At 45.8% G+C, this 25,161-nt stretch overlaps 1 protein-coding gene across 1 annotated transcript in view; it reads left to right on the forward strand.

Annotated features, from left to right (window-relative positions):
- Positions 1-1,440: 1,440 nt before the first annotated feature.
- The window catches only part of LOC143766419 (uncharacterized), a 32,551-nt gene continuing 8,830 nt past the window's right edge, over positions 1,441-25,161 (forward strand). Inside the window, exons 1-10 of the mRNA XM_077254094.1 lie at positions 1,441-1,465; positions 6,505-6,653; positions 6,783-6,962; positions 7,047-7,170; positions 7,254-7,351; positions 21,045-21,194; positions 21,324-21,503; positions 21,587-21,710; positions 21,790-21,887; positions 22,088-22,178. Coding sequence (XP_077110209.1) covers positions 6,576-6,653; positions 6,783-6,962; positions 7,047-7,170; positions 7,254-7,351; positions 21,045-21,194; positions 21,324-21,503; positions 21,587-21,710; positions 21,790-21,887; positions 22,088-22,178 — 1,123 coding nt within the window. The 5' untranslated portion in view covers positions 1,441-1,465; positions 6,505-6,575. The remainder of the gene's footprint in view (positions 1,466-6,504; positions 6,654-6,782; positions 6,963-7,046; positions 7,171-7,253; positions 7,352-21,044; positions 21,195-21,323; positions 21,504-21,586; positions 21,711-21,789; positions 21,888-22,087; positions 22,179-25,161) is intronic.

Genomic DNA, 25,161 nt, shown 5'->3' on the forward strand with positions numbered 1-25,161 from the left:
AGTGAGGTACAGATTCGCTTTTGTAGCAATCCTACAAACAGCTCTCACTGAAATTTTGCTTGGTCTTCCAGACCGTACCTTGACCTCCATTGTTCCTGTTAAATGCCATTTCTTAATTACATTTCGAACTGAGGAAATGGCAACTTGAAGAAAACGCTTTGCTATCTTCTTACAGCCTTCTCCTGCTTTGTGAGCCTCCACCATTTATATTTTCAGAGCGCTAGACAGCTGCTTAGAAGAACCAATGACTGCTGTTTTTTGGCACAAGGTTGGAGGAGGCTGGGTTTTATAAGGCTGGGAAATTTGCATCACCTGGCCTTTCCTAATCAATGAGAGTTAACAAGCCATAACCCTGACAGGCTAATTAAGGTCTGAAATCTTGATCATAGTTATCTGAGCAGACAAGTCTTCAAGGGTGCCCACACCCTATAGGCATTGCCCTATTTTCCTTTTTGTAATGTTTAAAATGTAAAAAATGACAATATATATTTTTTTTAATTAAAAGACAAAGGAAATGTGATATCTTTAACTTTAGGCCTTTTAGAGATTTAGAGATCTTTTCATCTTCAACTTGCCTAACTGTTCACAATAACAGTAATTTTGACCAGGGATAATGCTATAAAACTGAATGAAAGTTCTATGAATTTCTTTGAGCTGTTATTGCAAATATTTCCCAGTTATTGATGAACTTCCTCAATAAGAGAAGAAGGTCTCACACGTGTCCGCAATCCTCTCAGGATTAATTGTTGGGGAAGATCATTTCCAGGAAAGCTTTGTTCCTCCAGGTTTTTGTTCGTATAAAGAGTAGATTGTTTTATCAAAACGTTAAAATCCTTCATACTCCGAGCCCCAGAGCCGCCAGTTGGTGGTTTGTTATTGGAAACTGGATTTACGTGACCGAGCCAAGAACGTTCCTGGGCTTTGTAGTCCTTAGTCTTTAGCAAGACGCCCTGTGCGGAGCAAAGTATAATATTAGGAAGAAGGAAAAAAGACACAAGACGATAATACTCAGATGGGAAAAATAGAGGAAATATTGGGGAACAAAATATGTGATATTCAGATGGATCCAATCATTGTTTTATACAAAATCTACTTATTAAACGAACCAAAACATGGAAAAAGCTCCGCTCTGTACTCACACGGCGCCACTACATACACCTCGTAACCACACGGCTCCACTATATACAACTCATACACCTCGTACATACGGCTTAGCTCCACACAGCTCGTACGAACATGGCTCCGCTCCGTACACCTCATACACACACGGCTCTGCTACATCCACAGTGTAAACCCCTCCTGACCCCACACATAAACTTCCCCTCATCCAGCACCATGACAACCAGCACAGCAGAGTCCTGCATACACTGAGGCCCCTGATCATGTGACCCCTGACTCCTCCCCTCCTGTGACCTCATCACAGGTCCTGTGCACACAGAACTGCCATATATGTGGTGTTCGCGAGGTAGGTGCTGGAGGCTCCATTATTCTCTCTGTGGAGTGGGGCTCTGCGGGTGGAGGTCGGTGCTGGAGGCTCCATTATTCTCTATGTGGAGTGCGGCTCTGTGGGTGGAGGTCGGTGCTGGAGGCTCCATTATTCTCTATGTGGAGTGCGGCTCTGCGGGTGGAGGTCGGTGCTGGAGGCTCCATTATTCTCTATGTGGAGTGCGGCTCTGCGGGTGGAGGTCGGTGCTGGAGGCTCCATTATTCTCTATGTGGAGTGCGGCTCTGCGGGTGGAGGTCGGTGCTGGAGGCTCCATTATTCTCTATGTGGAGTGCGGCTCTGCGGGTGGAGGTCGGTGCTGGAGGCTCCATTATTCTCTATGTGGAGTGCGGCTCTGCGGGTGGAGGTCGGTGCTGGAGGCTTCATTATTCCCTATGTGGGGGAGGTTCCACATCAAAACTGTAGCAGGTAAAGACCCCAATATCCACAGGTGTCCCTTCTAATTGGGGGAACTATCACCTCTAATAATCCTCGGACAGTTCTGACAAACACGGAAAAGTGCCCCTTTATGGAGGTGACAGAAAGTCTGTTTAGTCACTTTAGCTTCATAGTATCAGCTCTAATCCAATGGTGAGAGAGCGATTTACCCTGAAGAGTCACAGATTGTGGGGTTGTTATAAAATGTTGTATTTAGCAGGCTTTTGTGTTGTCTCCTTATAAGAATCACAATGTGTTAGGGCTAGCGGAACGCACCAAATTATAAGAGAGATGGTATAAGGTGCACTCGCAGCCCGCGGTCCACCATGCAGAGATGGAACCTGCTGCTGAGTAATGACGGACTATATGGCGGTACAATGTGGATACACACACGGGTTAACTTCACCCTGTGTGAATGAAGCAAACTCTGTTGCATCACAGGGCCGCGGTACCGCACCAAGAGCGCAAGCAAGGAGTCTCAGGACTCTATCCTAAGACACAGGAGTAGAGTGTACGTTCAGACCACTTGCGCTCGACACCGCAACTGGGGTGTCAAAGTAACAGAAAATATAACTTAAAGCACAAGAGTGCGTGCTGTGCCGCTTTGGCGGACCCACTAACCACCCAGACTTGGGATAGGAAAGCACTCTATAAGCGCACGGCGACGCACTGGCGGTTACAGCAATAGACGCTGTATCATGTGTCTTTGTGTTGACAGCTTAGTCGGGCGCTAGACAGCAAGCATCCACCTTTTGCGAACAGTCGTACACAAGGGAGGGGATTTTAAAGAACGACTTACACTCATCAACACACACACGATTCCAAATGTACACTAGCGCATGGCCGTGCGACCATGCAAACCTTTTATAGCTGCAGCAAGAACAGGACCTTCCCAGAAGGACCAATGGGAGTCAGCCACAGAAGAAAACCTTCAGGAACTTCCTAAATTACCAATGGGATTTGCTGCAGTATCTAAGTGTGTGATCCTTGATCTCCAACGAGAGATCTTGCCCTGGGCATGCTAAGAAAGGGAAGAGCAGGACTTCGTCCCAAATACGTCTGCTCGCCGCTGCCCAGTACTGACTACAATGGCAGAAGCTGGAAAGGCAGCAGTAACCAGTCGTCCAGTATCAGCCTGTGCTAGATGCTGGGACCGACGTCTCCACTGAGCAGACTCCACTGCGGCTAGAGAAGAATGGGAGACCGCAGGGGAGATGGTTTGAAATTCCCCCTGTGCAGAGGCAGGATCTCGACACCTAACATTACCCCCCTACTAGGGCCCCCCCCCCCTCCATGGACCTCGCTACGCTCGAAGGCAGCAAAGAGCTGTGGAGCCCGAATGTGTTCAGCAGGCTCCCAGGACCTGTCCTCTGGGCCATAACCCTTCCAATCCACCAAATAGAATTTTTTGTCACGTACCACCTTGCACCCCAAAATAGCGTTCACCTCGTAATCGTCCGTAGACGAACCCGATGTCCCGGCAGATGACTTGGAAAACTGGGACATGTATATGGGCTTCAAGAGGGACACATGAAAGGTGTCGGTGATACCCAGGCGTGGAGGAAGGGCCAGACGGTAGACCACAGGGTTAACCTATTCGAGGACCTTGAAGGGACCCAAGTAGCAAGGTGCAAACTTAGTGGACTCAACTCACAGCCTGATGTTACGGGCGGAGAGCCACACCCAGTCGCCAGGAGCAAAGATCGGAGCGGGGCATCGATGAGCATCGGCGGAGGTCCTCATTCTCTCCTTGGAGGCCCGAATGGCATCCTGAGTGTGGTCCCAAATGTCACGTGCTTCCACAGCCCAGTCTGCCACCCTGGAGTCAGCGGAAGACACTGGCATGGGCACAGGCACCCGCGGATGCTGGCCGTAATTTAGGAGGAATGGAGTCTGACCGGTGGAGTCGGCTACAGCGTTGTTAAGCGCAAACTCTGCCCACGGTAGCAAGGATGCCCTGTCATTCTGCCTGGCAGAAACAAAATGTCGTAAATATGTGACCAAGGTCTGGTTGGCCCTCTCAACCAACCCATTCGTCTCGGGATGATATGCCGAGGAGAGATTCAACTCAATACTGAGTAGATGACAAAGCTCTCAACAGAATCAAGATGCAAACTGGGGACCCCAGTCACTGACAATTTTGTCCGGCATACCGTGTAGGCGAAAGATATGCTTGATGAACAACGCTGCCAGAGCCCGTGCAGAAGGTAGCCATGGAAGAGGCACCAAGTGCACCATTTTGGAAAAATGGTCGGTGATCACCCAGATAATGGTGCAGCTACGAGACTTGGGTAAGCCCACCATAAAGTACATCCCGACCATCTCCCAGGGCCTGTCCGCCACCGGCCTTGTGGTAAAGCAACCCAGCTGGCCGTTGCCAAGGAGACTTGTTCTTGGCGCAAGAGACACACGCCCGAACATAGTCTGCGACGTCACGAGCCATATACGGCCACCAATATGTCCTCGCCAATAGCTCAGATGTCCTTTTGGGCCCAAAATGTCCAGCCACCCTGGACGAGTAAGCCCAAGAGAGAACCTCCAGATGCAGATTGGATGGTACAAAAGTCTTGCCCGGAGGCACAGACTTGAGCGAAACCGGGGCCACAGTTCTGAGGCTCTCGGTGGGGACAATAAGCCGAGGCTCCTCCTCAGATGATACAACAGAGTGAGAGAGAGCGTCGGCACGAATGTTCTTCTCCACGGAAAGAAAATGGAGGGTGAAATGGAACCGGGAGAAGAACAAGGACCATCTTGCCTGGCGAGAATTTAACCACTGGGCTGTCTGCAGGTACACCAAATTCTTGTGATCTGTGAAGACTTGGAAGGGAAAACGAGCTCCCTCCAAGAGATGTCTCCACTCCGAGAAGGCCAACTTCATGGCTAGCAACTCCCTGTCCCCAATGGAATAATTCCTCTCTGCTGGTGAGAAGGTCTTAGGAAAGAAGAAGCTAGGATGCTTCCGACCTTGAGCATCCTTTTGGAAAAGGACTGCTCCAGCACCAACAGATGAGGCATCCACCTCCATTATAAATGGCTTATCTACATCGGGGCGACGTAGGATGGGAGCGCTAGCGAAGTGTGACTTAATGGAGAGAAAGGCCTTGGAGACCTCCTCAGACCACAATTTGGGATTTGCTCCCTTCTTGGTGAGGGCAACCAAGGAAGCTACCAAAGTTGAGAAGTGTGGAATGATCTGGCGATAGTAATTAATGAACCCCATAAAGCGCTGCACCGCTTTAAGAGAATGGGGTTCCTACCAGTCCATCACAGCCTGTAGTTTGGCAGGATCCATATCCAATCCCTGGGCAGAGATGATATAGCCCAGAAAAGGTAAGGACTCCTGCTCAATCACACATTTCTCCAACTTTGCGTAGAGGGAATTTGTCCGTAAGAGGTCGAAGACTTTGCGAACATCTCTCCGATGGGAGTCAATATCTGGAGAGTAGATGAGAATATCATCTTGATAGACTATGACCGAGGTGGTGAGCATATCCCGGAAGATGTCGTTCACAAAGTCTTGGAAAATGGCTGGGGCATTACAGAGCCCGAAGGGCATCACCAGATATTCATAGTGCCCATCCCTGGTGTTAAAATCAGTCTTCCATTCATCCCCCTCACGGATGCGAATCAGATTGTAAGCACCCCGCAGATCAAATTTTGTAAATACCCTCGCTCCCCGAAGCCTATCAAAGAGCTCAGATATCAGGGGCAAAGGATACTTATTCTTAACGGTGATGGCGTTAAGACTCCTGTAATCTATGCATGGACGTAGTTCCCCGTTCTTCTGCACGACTAAGAACCCAGCCCCTGCAGGTGACACTGACTTCCTAATGAATCCTCTTGCCAGATTTTCCTGGATGTACTGTGACATTGCCTCCATCTCTGGGAGAGATAACGGATAGACTCGACCCCGTGGAGGCTCAGCACCAGGCAAGAGGTTAATAGGACAGTCATAGGGGCGGTGAGGCGGAAGAGTCTCCGCAGCCTTTTTGGAGAACACGTCCGCATAGGGCCAATATTGCTTGGGGAGAGAGGAGAGATCTGCGGGTACCTCTGTAGTAGCAACCTGAACGCATTCCCTCTGACATCTACCCCCACAAGATTCACCCCATCCCAAAATTCTGCCTGTGGACCACTCAATATGAGGAGAATGGTACCGTAGCCAAGGCATCCCTAACAGGACCTCGTCAATTCCCTCAGGAATGACGAGCAGAGATATAATCTCCTGATGAGATGTCGACATGGACAGCGTGAAAGGGATGGTCTGGTGTGTTATCTGTGAGGGCAGTGTCGACCCATTTACCACTCGCATGGTAATGCCGATTCCAGTGTCGGTAAATGAGACGAGAATTAGCGTTATGGAAGATGAGTCTATGAGAAACGTATTCAGCTACCGACTCCAAGGAAGAAACTGCTTGTTGTCTGTGGCCTAAATATATAGGTTTTATTAGTAGATGTAAGAAGAAAACTAAATACTGTAAAATAATAAATCTCCTCATATGTTTCCCTTATTATCGCTAGTAATTGTATTATTACACAGGATTTTTATGATGTTACATCGCTTCATCTTCTTCTCATTCAAGGCTCTACAATATCTGATCCTCTCAGTGAAGATCTTCTATAGAAGAGAATTTTCCTGAATTACCCATCAAGGATGGATATGGACAGAGACAAGATGGCAGAGAGGATAATACACCTCACCCTAGAGATCCTCTTCCGGCTTACTGGAGAGGTGAGAGATTCTGATGACTTCAGACGACATCATTCTTATCTATGGGAATAACAAATGGACAGAACTGGAGAGGTGAGGACTCTGGAAATGTCTGTAGTGAGATTTATCAATGTGTCTATCCATTACCAGGATTACAAAGTAGTGAAGAAGACCTCTAGTGAGTGCTTTCAGGACCCTGTGTCTGAGGGATGGGGAAGACCCCTGAGCCCAATCGCGTGGCTTCCACCTCACCCCCTGATACATGAGGACATCAATGACCAGAAGGTCCTAGAACTCGCCTACAAGATGATTGAGCTGCTGACTGGAGAGGTGACACTGCTGGGAATGCTGGGACATTATACAGTAATGCTATGAAGGGATCGGGTGGATGACGGTATCATTGTATGTTGACAGGTTCCTATAAGGTGTCAGGATGTCGCTGTCTATTTCTCCAAGGAAGAGTGGGAGTATTTAGAAGGACACAAAGATGTATACAAGGACGTTATGATGCAGGTTCCAGAGCCCCTCACATCACCAGGTACAGGACACAGGACTAAATACACACGGCCTATAATTATCTGTATGTAAAGAATGAATTCAGTCCCTGTATGTTTCCTCCAGATCTATCCATTAAGAAGACCACACCAGAGAGATGTCCCCATCCTCTTCTCCCACAGGACTGTAAACAAGAAGATCCCAATGTTCCTCAGGATCATCAGGTAGATGGAGAGAAGGTGTCAAGACATCTCCCCTATGATGTGTAGATGGCTGTGAAGGTCTTGTGCTCAGTCTTGTTTTAGCCACCATTGTTCTGTTTTATACAGTGGCATGTAAAAGTTTGGACACCCCTGGTCAAATTAATGTTGTTGTGGACAGTTAAGCAAATTGAAGATGAAATGATCTTTAAAAGATATAAAGGTGAAGATGACACATTTCCTTTGTATTTATGCCAAAAAAATTGTCATCTTTCACATTTTAAAAATTCAAAAAAGGAAAATATGCTGATGCAAAAGTTTGGGCACCCTTGAAGATTTGAGTGCTCAGATAACTTTTACCAAGGTTTCAGACCTTAATTAACCTGTTAGGGTTATGACTTGTTCACTATCATCATTAGGAAAGGCCAGGTGATGCGAATTTCCCATCTTTATAAAAACCCAGCCTCCTCTAACCTTGTGCCAAAAACAGCAGCCATGGATTCTTCTAAACAGATTCCTAGCACTCTGAAAATGGTGGAGGCCCACAAAGCAGGAGAAGGCTATAAGAAGTTAGCAAAGTGCATGCAAGTTGCCCTTTCCTCAGATCAAAATGTAACAAAAATGGCAGTTAACAGGGACAGTGGAGGCCAAGATAAGGTCTGGAAGACCGAGCAAAATTTCTGTGAGAGCTTCTTGTAGATTTATTAGAGAGGCAAAACCACCACCGCCGCCGCATGGGGGTAGATCAAACATTCTTTGGGGCTGTGTTGCCACATTTCACGGATAGAGTGAAGAATGGATTCAATGAAATTTCAACACATTTTTGTTGCAAACATCATCTGTAAAACAGCTGAAGTTAGAAAAGAATGTCTTCTTCAGATAGATAATGATCCTAAACACATGTCAAAATCCACAATAGACTACCTCAAAAAGGTGCAAGCTGAAGGTTTTACAATAGCTCACAGTCCCCTGATCTGAACATCATTGAAAATCTGTGGCAAGACCTCAAAATAGCAGAGGAAGCAAGATCACCAGGAATTTCAAAGAACTGGAAGAATTTTCCAAGTAAGAATGGATGAAAATTCCTCAAACAAAAATTTAAAGACGCTGGCTGCAAAAAGTGTTTACAAGCTGTGATATTTGCAGAAAGGGGTGCTACTAGGTACTAACTATGCAGGGTCCTCAAACTTTTGCATCGGGCCACTTTCTATTTTGTAATTTTTTAAATGTAAAATATATATATTTTTTTGCCTAAAATACAAAGGGAATGTGTCATCTTTAACTTTAGGCCTTTTAGCGATCATTTCATCATCAACATGCTTAACTGTCCACAATAACAATTATTCTGACCAGGGGTGCCCAAACTTTTTACATGCCAGTGTATACAATGAATTCTCCTGCTCACTCTAAGTTTAATAACCTTCTTTAACCGTATGTTACTTTTTAGCTACTGACAAGGGTGATAGTCCCGACACATATAGGCCACACCACTAGCTCTACTGCGAACACAGGCCATAATGGAGGTCTCCGGCTCTTCCCGCTAGGCTGCAAGTCCTCCTGATAAAGGCTATCAAGACTTGCTGGTCCACCTTTGCTTCACTGGCCCCCTTCCTGTCTGTTGTACTATCCTGGACCAACCTCTGTACCGTACATCAGTGCTAGAAGCAATGGCCCGGCTTAATCGAGACACCAGCTCTTCTTGGGAGGCATATACTCCCAAGTGGAATATCCTCACGAATCGTTGGTGCTTGACCAACGGCATATGTCTCTCTTATCCGAAGTAGTGAGGGCTGGTACCTGCCTCTTACCTGGTGTAGTCTGGCCTATGAGTTTTGACCGGTTCCGGTCTGGTTCTCGGGCTTTGGCTGGCGTAGCTTGGACTCTGGGACTTATCTGGTGCCGCACAGGTTCTGGTTCTGGTGCGCCACAACCTGCTGCCTTGGGTGCTTTCCATGGCCTAGTCACTTGACCTCGCATTATTCCACTGCACACATCCTGCCCGTTCCTTTGCTTGATGCGAAATCTGCTCCTGCTTTGGCAGGTTGGCCTTTTATGTCAGGTACTTGTGTCATCAAAATCACCTTTCCCGGGATACTATCTAGACTCTTCCTTTCTGAAAATCTCCCGCTTCCCATCGGTTCCGCAGGGTCTTGCCTGGACTCCAGTTGGCAGTCATCTTGTATAAATGCTGCACCATGCTGAGGATTCTTACTTCTAATAGCACACACTCTTACACCACTTCTGCAGTATGTATGATGTTCCCACAGTACCGCCATTCCACTACACACAGTATAAGGTTCCCACAGTACTGATATCCCCCCACACAGTGTATAATGTTCTCACAGTACTGATATCCCCCCACACAGTGTATAATGCTCCCACAGTACTGTCATTCCCTCCACACAGGATAATGCTCCCACAGTACTGTCATTCCCTCCACACAGTATAATGATCCCACAGTACTGATATCCCCCCACACAGTGTATAATGTTCCCACAGTACCACCATTCCACCACACACAGTATAATGCTCCAACAGTACTGTCATTCCCTCCACACAGTATAAGGTTCCCACAGTACTGATATCCCCCACACAGTGTATAATGTTACCACAGTACCACCATTAAACCACACACAGTATAATGTTCCCACAGTACTGTCATTCCCCCCCACACAGTGTATAATGTTCCCACAGTACTGATATCCCCCCACACAGTGTATAATGTTACCACAGTACCACCATTAAACCACACACAGTATAATGTTCCCACAGTACTGTCATTCCCCCCCACACAGTGTATAATGTTCCCACAGTACTGATATCCCCCCACACAGTGTATAATGTTCCCACAGTACTGATATCCCCCCACACAGTATAATGTTCCCACAGTACTGATATCCCCCCACAAAGTATAAGGTTCTCACAGTACTGATATCCCCCACACAGTGTATAATGTTCCCACAGTACCGCCATTCCACTACACACAGTATAATGCTCCCACAGTACTGTCATTCCCTCCACACAGTATAATATTCCCACAGTACTGCCATTCCACCACACACTGTAAAATGTTTCCAGAGGACTGCCATCCCCCACTAACAGTATCATGTTCCTACAGTACCGCCATCCCCCCACACAGTATAATGTTCCCTCAATACATCCTATGGCTTTCTAATGTCCAAGCAATACTACACACACAATATGATACCATCCACTCCACCAGCTACCCCGCAGCTAATTAATAAATACTCCCTTAGCCCCATTCTTGGTGCAGATACTAATGAACCCAGAGCCAATAAGATATTTAAAACACAATACTTGGATAGTCAGGGGCGTATCATCCATAGCGGCAGCCCATGTGGCCGCTATAATGTCCATGAATTGAGAGGACTCTGTGCGGTTTGGCACTGGTCACCCTCTCCTTCCCCATCATCACAATTTCAGCGATATCCACACTCCCATGACCGTGATACCGCTGAATAGAATAGTGAAGTAGGGAGTCAAAGGCTCCTGATCCACCATTCAACCTTCGCCTGTGAGTCTGAGACTCCGTGCACTGCAGGCACAATGACGTCATTACATCACACCTGTAGTATGGAGCCTCAGTACTCACACTGCACAGACCAGAGCAGCGCACCTCGGGAACAGGGTTGGGTGAGTAGTGTGTTGTTTTTTTTAAATATCAGGAATTGTGGGGGCATCAAATTGTGGAGGGCTGTGGGGGCCATTATAACAAGTAAAGGAATGTGGTGGACTATTAGGGTCTCCATACTGAGTGGGGGTACTTATTTTGTGTAACAGACTGCGGTGGCCATAATACTGTATGAGGGGCTGTGGGGGCCATAATCCTGTGTGGGGTCTATGAGGGCCATCATACTGTGCTAGTACATTCTAAAGGAAAGCAGAGACATAATGGCAGTGGGATTCCAGGCAGGGAGCACAGCGGAGATAAACAGCAGAGCGAGGTCCTTAGCTCAAGCCAGTAGGCCTGATTAAATGGAAGGTGCCTCGATTTTTAATGTTATATTTAATAATTATTATATAATCAATTAGTTTAAATACAAAATTAAATGTACAACTTTAAGTTTCTTTTAAATTATTTTTTATTTCAGCCACTTGGGGCTGCCTTTTGCTTTTTGGGGTGTGTGTGTGTGTGTGTGTGTGTGAGAATGACACTTACACGCCTCAAATACAGCAACTCTTGGGCATAAAAAGCTGTGGTCACCGTCTGATCACATCTCTTGCTTTGAAGCTGCTTCTCCTGCCTCTTAGCTGTGACATGAGATCGCCCCATGGGCTGTCCAGGTCACATCTGTGGGAGGAGATTGCGGCCATAGTTGTGTAGCTCTTAGTGTATGCTGCCGGCATAGCGTACAGAGTCCTCAGTGCGTGCGATGACTGGAGCTGCCGGGGAGTGGCGGTTCTGTGTGAGGTGAGTATCTGCAGAGGTGTCAGGGAGCGGTGATCCCAGCCTGTTATCAGTATTACATTACAGGCTGCTGATCACCGCTCAATGCCTACCTGTTCAGAGCACAGCAGGGAGATCATTCATCTGCTGTGCTCTAACACAATGAACAGAATGCAGGGCTGTGTGGGAGCACAGGGAAGGTAAGTACAAGTGTTTGTTTTTTCTATGTATTGGAATATATGGGGCCATATAAGAGGATGGGGGCCGTGTACCAGGATGGAGGGACATACACCAGAATAGACGAGCCATGTAAAAGAATGGAGGGTCATATACCAGGATGGGGGCCATATACCAGGATTAAATGCCATATGCCAAGATGGGGCCATATACCAGGGGCCATATACCAGGATTGAAGGACATATGCCAAGATTCGGCCATATACCAGGATGCACTATATGGGGCCATTATACTATTGGGCACTATATGGAGCCATTACACTGAGAAGCACTGTAAGAGGCCATTATACTGTGGAACACTGCATGAGGATAATATACTGTGGAACATTATATGGGGCCATTACATTGAGGGGCACTATATGGGGCCATTATACTGTGGTGCACTATATAAGGCCTTTATACTGTGGAGCACTATATGAGGCCATTATACTTTAGGGCATTATATGGGGCGATTATACTGTGGGGTAGAATAAGAGGCTGTGTATACCATGAAACAGTATATAGGGCAATTATACTGCGGGGTACAATAAGAGGCTATTATAGTGTGGGGCATTATATGCTGCCATTATACTATGGAGCACTATATGGAGCCATTATACTGTGATGCACTATATAATAATAATAATAGTCTCTTTATAGCACCAACATATTCTGCAGTGCTTTGCATACATTTTCATCCCTGTCCCCGATGGGGCTCACAAACTAAATTCCCTATCAGTATGTCATTGGAATGTGGGAGGAAACCGGAGAACCTGGAGGAAACCCACACAAACATGGGGAGAACATACAAATTCCTTGCAGTAGTTGTCTATATGAGGCCATTATACTGTGGTGCACTATATGGGGCCAATATATGGTGGAGCATTATATGGGGCCATCATACTGTGGAACACTATATGAGACCTCTATACTGTGGAGCACTATATGAGGCCATTATACTGTGGAGCACTATATGAGGCCATTATACTGTGGAGCACTATATGGGGCCATTATACCGTGGAACACTATATCCGGCCAATATACACTGCTCAAAAAATAAAGGGAACGCTAAATTCCCACATCCTAGATATCACTGAATGAAATATTCCAGTTGTAAATCTTTATTCATCACATAGTGGAATGTGTTGAGAACAATATAACCTAAAAATGATTAACGTATCACAACTAATATCCCACGGAGGTCTGGAGTTGGAATGATGCTCAAAATCAAAGTGGAAAATGAAGTTACAGGCTGATCCAACTTCTGTGGAAATGCCTCAAGCCAAGGAAATGATGCTCAGTAGTGTGTGTGCCCTCCACGTGCCTGTATGATCTCCCTATTACACCTGGGCATGCTCCTGATGAGGCGGCGGATGGTCTCCTGAGGGATCTCCTCCCAGACCTGGACTAAAGCATCCGCCAACTTCTGGACAGTCTGTGGTGCAATGTAATGTTGGTGGATGGTGTGAGACATGATGTTCCAGATGTGTTCAATCTGATTCAGATCTGGGGAGCTGGTGGGACAGTCCATAGCTTCAATACCTCCATCTTGCAGGAACTGCTGACATACTCCAGCCACATGAGGTCTGGCATTGTCCTGCATTAGGAGGAACTCAAGGCCAACCGCACCAGCATATGGTCTTACAAGGGGTCGAAGGATCTCATCTTGGTACCTAATGGCAGTCAGGCTACCTTTGGTGAGCACATGGAGGGCTGTGTGGCCCTCCAAAGAAATGCCACCCCACATCATTACTGACCCACTGCCAAACCAGTCATACTGAAGTATGTTGCAGATCGCCATCCACGGTGTCTCCAGACTCTGTCACGTCTGTTACATGTGCTCAATGTGAACCTGCTTTCATCTGTGAAGAGCACAGGGCAATGGGGCGAATTTGACAATCCTGGTGTTGTGTGGCAAATGCCAAGGGTCCTGCACGGTGTTGGGCTGTGAGCACAACTCCCATCTGTGGACATAAGGCACTCAGACCATCCTCATGGAGTTGGTTTCTAACTGATTGTGCAGACACATGCACATTTGTGGCCTGCTGGAGGTCATTTTACAGGGCTCTGGCAGTGCTCCTTCTGTTCCTCCTTGCACAAAGGCTCAGGTAGTGGTCCTGCTGCTGAGTTGTTGCCCTCCTACAGCCCCCTCCACATCTCCCGGTGTACTAGCCTATCTCCTGGTAGCGCTTCCGGCCTCTGGACACTAGCTGACATACACAGCAAACCTTCTTGCCACAGCTCGCATTGATGTGCCATCCTGGATGAGCTGCACTACCGGAGCCACTTGTGTGTGTTGTAGATTCTGTCTCGTGCTACCACGAGCGTGAAAGCACAACCAACATTCAAAAGTGACCAAAATATCAGCCAGAAAGCATTGGTACTTAGATGTGGTCTGTGGTCCCCACCTGCAGAACCACTCCTTTATTGAGTGTGTCTTGATATTTGCCAATAATTTCCATCTGTTGTCTATTCCATTTGCACAACAGCATGTGAAATTGATTGTCAAACAGTGTTGCTTCCTAAGTGGACAGTTTGATTTCACAGAAGTTTGATTTACTTGGAGTTATATTCTGTTGTTTAAGTGTTCCCTTTATTTTTTTGAGCAGTGTACTTTGGGGCACTTATATGGGGCCATTATACTGTGAAGCAATATGTGGGGCCACTATACTGTGGAGCTCTATATGGGGTATGGAGACACGGGGGTCGGTGGGCGCCCAGGGTCCGCTAGCTGGAATCTCATGGACCAGGGATCGTCTCGCCTAACGCCTGCTCTCCCTATAACGTGGGCATAACGCTACTCAGACAACACAGGGTGTGGGTAAAACCGTGTGGTAATGCTTGATTGAACCACAAGCAGGCAGATAACACAGAACAATTCCAGCACAGTGCCCAAGATGGTTCACATTACAGAGTCTCACCCTTCCGCTGACTCGCCAGGATAACAGCTGTGACTTCAGATCTTCCAGGGTCACTACCACACCTTTGGCACGTACACAGAGAGAAGTTAACGATAAGCATAGGAAGAGGACAGCCCATTCAGTCCATATCAAGTACAAGGCCAATTGATCCGAGAATCACAACCTGGCTTCTCCAAACGTCTCCATGGAGTCAGACGACCAGTGGGTCCCAATCGTGGCTTTCCCCAAATGTATCCATGGTTCAGCAATGGTCAGTGGAGCTGATCTGTATTCTTCCAACCGGAGCCGAAATCCCTTAAGTTGTTTCCTGTAGAATGACAGATCCGTGTCCCTCGTGATGGTGCCATGATATTGACTGCTGTTCTGTCTCTGGTCCTTTGGATGTATATGTATTGGCAGAATCTCTGGCTGTCTCTGAGTCTCTTTTATACAGAGGCATGTAACCTAATTTTAGACCTAACAAGTGTCCTTCAGTCCAGCCTCACAGATAACGGGAACAATGCTGATGAAATCAAGTAGCATTACTTGATTATTTAATCTATTTGCATAGTTTTTCCCTCTCTGCTTTCGAAGTCAACAAACTGACTTCTCAGCAGGATGCATCATTAGGATATCAGCAAACATCACTAGTCATCAAAAATAAGAGCACACTATGTTATATGAAATATCAGCTTACAAGTCCATTTTACAGGATTAAAAGCAAAAGTGTAGATAACAGCATATTCTTCTTGGTTTGCTAAAAATAGTCATCTGGGTAATTAAGATATAATCTGGTTTCTTCACATGGGGCTATTATGCCATGGCGTACTATATGAGACTGTTATACTGTGGAACACTATATGGGACATTATATTGTGGAGCACTATATGGGGCCTTTTACTCAGGTTACTATATGGAACCATTATATTGTAGTGTACTATATTGGACCGTTATACTGTGGGGCACTATATGGCGCCATTATACTGTGGAGCACTATATGGGGCCATTACACTGCGGGGCACTATATGGGACCATTATACAGAGGGCTCGGTGACTCTATTGAGCAGTGTAGTTACTGACGTTGCCGCTTATCACAGCCGCCTGGATTTGTGAAGCGCAGCGGGACCCAAAGTGGCTGCTGCTACAGCCTATAGAGATTTGTTCTCTTAATGAGGCCAAATACCCTTTAGATGTCAGATTCGAGGATCGTTGTGGGAATGCCATAGACTACATCGGACCTGCTTGGGAACTTTGTCTAATAAATTGTAGAACGAGAGACAGTGTCTTGTTTTTATTTCTCTTGTTTTATTTTTTTTCAGGTTTCCATTTGTGGTGAACCGGGGAATGTCGGGGAGTCTTTATTCAAATAAAATTTATTTTTCTGTCCGTGGTTTTTTTTTTCTCCCATTACTGGGTTAGTAGAGGGGGGTGTCTGATAGACATCCCCTCATTATTAACCATGGGTCTTGATGCCAGATGTTATTTTTGACAAAGCACAGCTGTCCTCAATCACAAGTACCATTACCCCGATTGCCACCGCACCAGGACAATCGAGAAGAGCCAAGGCTATGTGCCAAAATTGGTGCATCAAATGTTATGCACCAATTCTGGAGTTCTGTGGGCTGGTATTTTTAGTCTGGCAAGGTCCCAATCACAAGAGACCTTCGCAGCCTGACAATATCAGCCCTCAGCTGTCTGCTTTACTGTGAAGAAACCAGATTGTATCTTAATTTCCATAGACGACTATGTTTTTGCAAACCAAGAAGAATTGAGTTTTTATCTGTATATTGGCTTGTGGATTTAAGTGCCTATGTCAGGTGGGTCAAGAAGACAGATTGGCAAACTGATATACTATTTAACATACTGTGTAAGTCTGTAATAGTGACTTGTACATGGTGTGTGTTTATCTTTGTTTTCTGTGTGCTGATATGCTAATTATGTATTGTATTCTATAACCAGTTTGTTGACTTTGAAGGTAGATGGGGAAAGGCTGTGAAGGGGACTGAAGGACACTGGGTAATTCTAAAAATTACATGCCTCGGGTGTAAAAAGACTTAGGGTATGTTTCCACCATCCGTAATGACGGCGCTTTGGACGGAGCGGAAAACTCGCTGTGCCCAAAGCGCCGCCACCTTCTGTACGCGCGGTGATTCCGAATGTGTTCATTGCACACATCTGGAATCTCCGCACCCCATTCATAGGGCCCTGTGATTTACCTTGTGGCGACGGAGCGTCGCCACAAGTTAAACAGACATGCTGCGTTCTAATAAGACGCGCCATATATCCGTAAACGCAGGCCCGCCAGGTACGTGTTCGCACACATAGTGGAGACGGGATTTCATAAAATCCCCTCCACTATGCTGTAACATCTGGACGCTGCGGGTTGAACGCTGCGGTTGTACACAGCGTTCAATCCGCAGCTATTCCGGATGTAATCCGGCCCGTGGACACATACCCTCAGAGAGCAGATCTCATCACGCAGAGCTTCCAGCCGGACATTCTTCAAACCACCCAACGGACGAGAGACAGGACTGCAGCCAATTCATCATGGCACCATCACGAGGGACACTGATCTATTATTCTATAGGAAACAACCTAGAGGTTTTCGGCTCCAGTTGAAAGGACACAGATCTGATCCAGTGACCATATCTGAACCATGGATATGTTTGGAGAAAGCCAGGTTTGGGACCCGCTGGTTGCCTGGTCCAATGGAGATGATCGGATAAGCCAGGTGGTGACTCTCGTGTCAACTGGCTTTGGACTTTATATGGACTGTTCTCGGTCATCTCCCTATGCTTGTCGATATCTCTTCTCTGTGTGTGTGTATCACAGGTGGAATAGCGACCCTGGGAGCTATGACGTTACATCTAGTATAATCCCTGCGAGCCAACGGAAGTGTGGGACCCTGTAATGTGCACCATCTTGGGGGTAACTGCTGGGACTGTTCTGTTTGCTATTGTGTGTTGTGGTTCAATAAAGTATTGCCACACTGTTTTACCCTAACCCTGTGTTGTTTGAGTGGCGTTATGCTCACGTTTAATGGGAGAGCGGGTATTAGGCGGGTCGATTCCTGGTCCATACGGTTTTGGCTAGCAGACTTGGGCACCAGTCGACTCCCCGTTACTGCAGCATGACCCCTGCTCCGTCCACTTCTATGTGAGTAGTGGTGTAATGTGTGACCCAGTTCCTTGCACTTCTATGAGAGTAATAGTGTAATGTGTGACCCCTGTCCGTCCACTTCTATGGTAGGAGAGATGTAATGTGTGACCCCCACTTTGTCCACTTCTATGGGAGCAGTGGTGTAATGTGTGACCCTGTTCCGTCCACTTCTATGTGAGTAGTGGTGTAATGTGTGACCCAGTTCCTTGCACTTCTATGAGAGTAATAGTGTAATGTGTGACCCCTGTCCGTCCACTTCTATGGTAGGAGAGATGTAATGTGTGACCCCCACTTTGTCCACTTCTATGGGAGCAGTGATGTAATGTGTGCTATAGGAGTAGTGGTGTAAGGTGTGGTCCTGCTCTATCTACTTCTATGGGAGTAGTAATAGACGGAGCGGGGTCACACATTACACCACTGCTCCCATAGAAGTGGATGGAGCAGGGGTCACACATTACACCACTGCTTCCATAGAAGTGGATGGAGCATGGTCACACGTTACATCACTGCTCCCATAGAAGTGGACGGAGCAGGGTCACACATTACACCACTGCTCCCATGGAAGTGGACGAAGAGGGGTCACACATTACACCACTGCGCTCATTCAAGTGGACGGACCGGAGTCACACATTACACCACTGCTCCCATAAAAGTGGACGGGTCGCACATTACATACATTAGATAGCACATATCTAATCCCATGCTGTGTGATATGCTCTGCTGAGCTCAATATCTAGTCCTAATCTTAGCGTGTGTAACTATAAGCGTATCTAATCACAGCACGTGATACGCTCCATGTATCTAACCCCAGCTTATGATACAGCGAGCAGCACCAATTAACAGAATCGGTGCTGCTGGTCGTCCTCGTTGACACTGTATACTTGTCAGTTTCGCTGGCAGTCACCAACAAAATGGCTCCTCACTGGGATCCTAAACCTCATCCTCTCTTGTCCTATTACACCCAGAAGGGGAGGAGAGGAGTGACATCAAACACATGTGATCAGACCCAGCCCACATTTACTGCAGTTGTAATGTGAGCTAGTTGTAGACTAGGTTTTCATGGCAAATTTCAGCAGCTGCTCCCCCTAGTGTTCAAAAGTGGAAATACCAAACCTTAAATTATCTATATATATAATTGTCTAAGGTCCACTTCCGTCTGTTTGTCTATTAGTCACGGACATCCCACGTAGCTGATTGGTCGCGCCCAGCCGGCCGTGACCAATCAGCTACAGGCACAGTTTGGCCACGAATTGGCCCCTCCCTACTCCCCTCCAGTCAGTGCCCCCCCCACATAGCGTTTCAGCAGTCCGTTAACGGTGCCATTAACCCTGTAAGTGTGACCAACTTTTTACTATTGATGCTGCCTATGCATTATCAATAGTAAAAACATATAATGTTAAAAATAATAATAAAAAAAACAAACATCTTCTGGCGTCCGCGCTAGCGTTTCCCGCTGCTCGCGACGCTTCGGTCCCAAGAATGCATTGCGGCAATGACCCCAGATGACGTAGCGGTCTCGTGGGTTATTGCCGCAAGGCATTACTGGGAACGGAGCGTCGCGAGGAGCATCGCTAAAGGCCTGGGCTGGATCCGGGGGCTGCAGGAAGGTGAGTATATAACTAATTTTTATTTTAACAGGGATATGGTGCCCGCATTGCTATATACTACGTGGGCTGTTATATACTACGTGGGCTGTTATATACTGCATGGGCTGTGCTATATACTACATGGGCTGTGTTATATACTACGTGGGCTGTGGTATATACTGTGTGGGCTGTGCTATATACTACGTGGGCTGTGCTCTATACTACATGGGCTGTGCTACATACTACATGGCTGTGCTACATACTACATGGCTGTGCTATATACTACGTGGGCTGTGCTATATGCTACGTGGCTTTGCAGTATACTACGTGGCTGTGCAATATACTATGTGGGCTGTGTTATATACTGCGTGGGCTGTGCTATATACTACGTAGCCGTGCTATATACTATGTGGCCGGCTGCAAACAATCAGCGAGAGGTGCAGTCCGGCCGCGAATTGGGGCGGGATTTGAACCACGATTCGCTAATTGGACGCGCCCGGCCGGCCGAATCCTGTGTGTTCATTGCATTATTCTGAAATCTTCATAAATAAACTACATACATATTCTAGAACACCCGATGCGTTAGAATCGGGCCACCATCTAGTTTTTTAATATTCTACTTAATTAAAAACTGGAGAGGAAGAGACACAGTTATCAAACTGGGACACAAGTTCTCCTATTGAGAGCTGAAGATGCAGTACCACAGCATCGAATGGACTATGAAGTCCTCACAAATCACCTGGGAGCTGTGAGCAGCTCTGAGGAGCCGTAGTGGCACATCTCAGCCCGTATGGCCTCCTCATGGGATGATAGGCCTTCCCATAAAGTTTGCTGGACTTTTGTAGCTTGTAACAAAAGTTATGTACCGCCACATGGAGCCGGAAAGTTCCTGACTGCACAATGCAGAAGAAGCATTCATAAAGTGTTGTGCCTGCTATCTGATGTACCGTATTATTCGGATTATAAGATGCACGATTTTCTCCCAAATTTGAGGGGCGCCTCTCATAATCTGAAGGCATGCGTAGATTAAAATCTTGGGAGACAAAATAACAGGACACCTGTGCCGTCCCTGCGGTGTACATCTATGTTCTGGTGCCCAAAGATTTAATTATTTTAAAAATCACGTTTAAGGTGTTAAAAAATAATAAAATGTGTCTTCTGCCTGTTTTTTGTTTTTTTTTCTTTTTACAGGCGCCAATTTTCTTTTAAAACATTTTAATATCTGCTTTTTCTGATGTTTTTCTTGTAATATAGGAAAGTCAAAGGCCGGAAATAAACCCCATAAAGCACTGTACATGGAGCCCTTGGGATCAGATAATTTCTGCCTGTTTCTTCTGTAAAGAAGAAAACTAAATACTGTAAAATAATAAATCTCCTCTTATTATCTCCAGTAATTGTATTATTACACAGGATTCTTATGATGTTACATCGGCTCATCTTCTCATTCAGGTCTCTACAATATCGGATCCTCTCAGTGAAGATCTTCCATATAAGAGAATTTTCCTGATTTACCCATCAATGATGGATATGGCCAGAGACAAGATGGCGGAGAGGATATTACACCTCACCCTAGAGATCCTCTTCCGGCTTACTGGAGAGGTAAGAGATTCTGATAACGTCACATTACATCATTCTTATCTATGGGAATAACAGATGGACAGAACTGGGCAGGTGAGGACTCTGGAAATGTCTGTAGTGAGATTTATTAATGTGTCTCTCCATAACCAGGATTACACAGTAGTGAAGAAGACCCCTAGTGAGCGCTGTCAGGACCCTGTGTCTGAGGGATGGGGAAGACCCCTGAGCCCAATCACGGGGCCTCCACCTCACCCCCTGATACATGAGGACATCAATGACCAGAAGATCCTAGAACTCACCGACAAGACGGTTGAGCTGCTGACTGGAGAGGTGACTCTGCTGGGAATACTGGGACATTATATAGTAACACTATGAAGGGATCGGGGGGATGATGGTATCATTGTATGTGTCAGGTTCCTATAAGGTGCCAGGATGTCGCCGTCTATTTCTCCATGGAGGAGTGGGAGTATTTTGAAGGACACAAAGAACTGTACAAGGATGTCATGATGGAGGTTCCCCAGCCCCTCACATCACCAGGTAATAGGACTAAATACACACGGCCTATAATTATCTGTATGTGAAGAATGAATTCAGTCCCTGTATGTGTTTCCTCCAGATCTATCCAGTAAGATGACAACACCAGAGAGATGTCCCTGTCCTCTTCTTCCACAGGACTGTAAACAAGAAGATCCCAATGTTCCTCAGGATCATCAGGTAGATGGAGAGAAGGTATCATGAGATCTCTCCCCTGTGATGTGTAGACTGCTGTGAAGGTCTTGTGCTCAGTCTTGTTCTATCCACCAGTATTATATGTTTTATACTTGTGTAATGAGAACGGTGGAGATGGCAGGATTAGAGCTGATCATAGATGTGACTTCTCCATCTGTCTGTGACTTTTACAATATTTGTTTCAGGGTGAAGATCTGACCCATATTAATACTACAGAGACATATGTGAGGGGTGATGAGTGGTGTAAAGAGGAGATTCCCACATATGACTATCCAGGTGAGTAGTAACCACTAAATGCAGAGAAGTCACAGATTCTTCTCAGTCACCGGCTGTGGCTGCTTTATCGGTGGTGTAGTCTGGCAGTATCACAATCGTGTGATCACCATTTTGCCTCTAGACCACAACATTCTCCTCCACTCAAAACTGCTCAAATGACTTTGGGCATTAAAAGCCCTTTTCTATAGAACGTACAGCCTGGAGGATCCAGTAAATCTGTAAACTACAAAGCCAAATGACAGTGTACGTAGAATGTGCTGACAAGTTAGAAAATCACTTGAAGAAAATGATTATGATGGTCCTGTAAGAGAAAGCGGAGGGTAATGATGCTGTTGGCTTCCTAGATCTCTGATATCTTATTGGATGACTCTCCCTTCTGTGCTGCTGAATGTGATCAAATGGTCCCTACAAGACCAGGTCCAGTCTTTCTGGCCAAACTTCACTTTTATAATCAACAATATTACATGTGCAGTGAGGGCAAATGTGAATTTCTGTATGATAACAACAGAGTTTCCCTTTATCCTGACTTTCAATTTCTTTTAAAACCGACTAACTTCAAGAAGGATTGTGATAAACTACATAAAATCCATTACACCTGTGCCATGATATATCTCTGAGCTGTGTGTGGCTGATGGCTGTAATATACATTTATTCACCCCTGTAGGAGATGTGTTGGCATGGCTCGAGCCCTGGTTTCAAGGGTTCACTCCACATCATTAATTCCATTATGTTTTCGATCCTAAGGAATTCAGATTACAGCACAATCTCTCCTGAAATGGGAAGCACTAATAATTTCTCTACTCTTCTGTTCAGGACTCATAGTAGCTCCAATGGTCCACCACAAATGAATGCAACTCTGGTTTAGTGTTGGAGCTCTCCCCTCATACCCACATTGCTGTTGGGGATGTATTAGAATAAGAAAATGTATTTTCTTTACATGTTCATTTGTATGATAGTTTGATTGTGGTGGGATCACCCTGCCTCAGTTATCTGAGTCTTTTACTCCGTGGTAGTCCTTTAACAAGGTCTCCATTGCCTCTTCTAAATTTATCACACGTCAGCTCTGCACTATTATAAATAGTTCTATTTAAAAGTATATTTCTTGTTGAAACTCATGTGATAGAAAATATTGGCCTTTACGACAGCTTATATTGCCAAGAGCTACTGAGACCCACACTCTAATGACCCTGAAATGGTTTTACCATTAGTTACATATATATATAAACACAAATGCACAAGCTGGAGGCTGAGTACATAGGACTGAACCAGAGGAGAACAAGACTGTATCTCTCAGCTTCCAGCAATATGATTCGAGCTTTGGTATGGTGTGGTGCTTTCCAATTGCTTGAAGTAGGGCGCAGATTACTTTAAATAGACAGTGTACACACCTAAACTGCCAGAATACATGGTACCACGGTTCGCAGGCTCCTTAATCTTAGTGGTTGGACAGAGTCTGTGCCCCCAGAGCTTATGGGTCTGAGGTCTCCTCCATTAGCAGCGCCGCCTGCAGAATGAATAAGCAGACGTCATATCCCAGAGGAGATGGGACACAGCATTTGTAAAAGTCCTAATATGACAAAATGTCAGAAAACCAGAGCTGTAGAAATCCCCATAAGAGACTCCATTGTGGACAGTCTAACCCTCAGTGAGTTAATCTATAGGAGTAGTGACAATTTTGACTACACAGCCACTTTCCGGTAATTAGCGTGCAGTGGATGTTGGAGAGTAAAAATTGAAAATATACCATTTTATTAACCAAAACATAGTGCCCAGATTGTTCTTCAGAAAACACATGCACCTTTAAATTAAGTGAGTTCTTCTCGCACACGATAGATACATTTTTAACAATTTATTGTGCTGACACAAGAAAATCCACAATTTCGGATAATAGACCCATATGAATACAGATGTGTTTAAATCCTCAACGTTTTGGCGCAAATCTGTCTTTCTAAAGACTAAAGAATCATAGAATGATAGTTGGAAAGGACCTCCTGGGTCATCTGGTCCAACACGCAGCTCAAAGCAAGATTCACTAAATCGGCCCAGACAGATGTCTGTCCAGCCTCTGTTTGAAAACTTCCATGGAAGGAGAACTCACCCACCTCTCGTGGGAGCCTGTTCCACTCATTGTTCACCCTAACTGTCAAAAGTAATTTCTAATATCTAATGTGTCTCCCCCCCATTCAGTTTCATGCCATTGCTTCTAATCTTTCTTTGTGCAAATGAGAATAAAGATGATCCTTCTACAATGTGATAGCCCTTGAGATATTTGTTGACCGCTATGAAGTCTCCGCTCAGTCTTCTTTTCTGCAAGCTAAACATTCTCAAATCCTGCAACCGTTCCTCATTATACACGGATTGCAGGCCGGTCACCATTCTGGTCGCTCTTCTCTGAACTTGCTCCAGTTTGTTGATGTGTTTTTTTAAAAATGCGGTGCCCAAAACTGGACACAGAATTCCACATGAGGTCTTACCAAACAGGAGTAGAGGGCAATAATGACTTCACGTGATCTAGACTGTATGCTTCTGTTAATACATCCCAGAATTGGTTGATGTATAGGTGATGGCATAAGGTGTTCATGTGCCACGTGGACACCAATGCACATGGACACCTTACTCCACCACTCGGGGACCCTGAACCTGTAAAAACTGATGTATCTTGAGAGAGGCAGATTCGCACCGAAAATGTTGATGATTTAAACAACTCTGTATTCATATGGGTCTATTATCTGAAATTGTGGATTTTCTTGTTTCAGAACAACAAAACATTAAATTTTTATCGTTTTCCGGAGTTCTACCATTTTGATCTATTGACTTTTTACTCCAGAGCACCCATTCAACAGTGAGCACCCCGTTTCTTGACTGTAAATGCCAAATACATTGGTTCTAAATGTGGTTTGAGCACACTGCAAGACTCAGAAGTGAAGGGGAAATTTGACTTTGGGAGAGCGGATTTTGCTGGATTGGTTTATGGACACCATGT

Source organism: Ranitomeya variabilis, chromosome 4 (assembly GCF_051348905.1).
Source record: "Ranitomeya variabilis isolate aRanVar5 chromosome 4, aRanVar5.hap1, whole genome shotgun sequence".
In the NCBI taxonomy this organism is placed as follows: Eukaryota; Metazoa; Chordata; class Amphibia; order Anura; family Dendrobatidae; genus Ranitomeya; species Ranitomeya variabilis.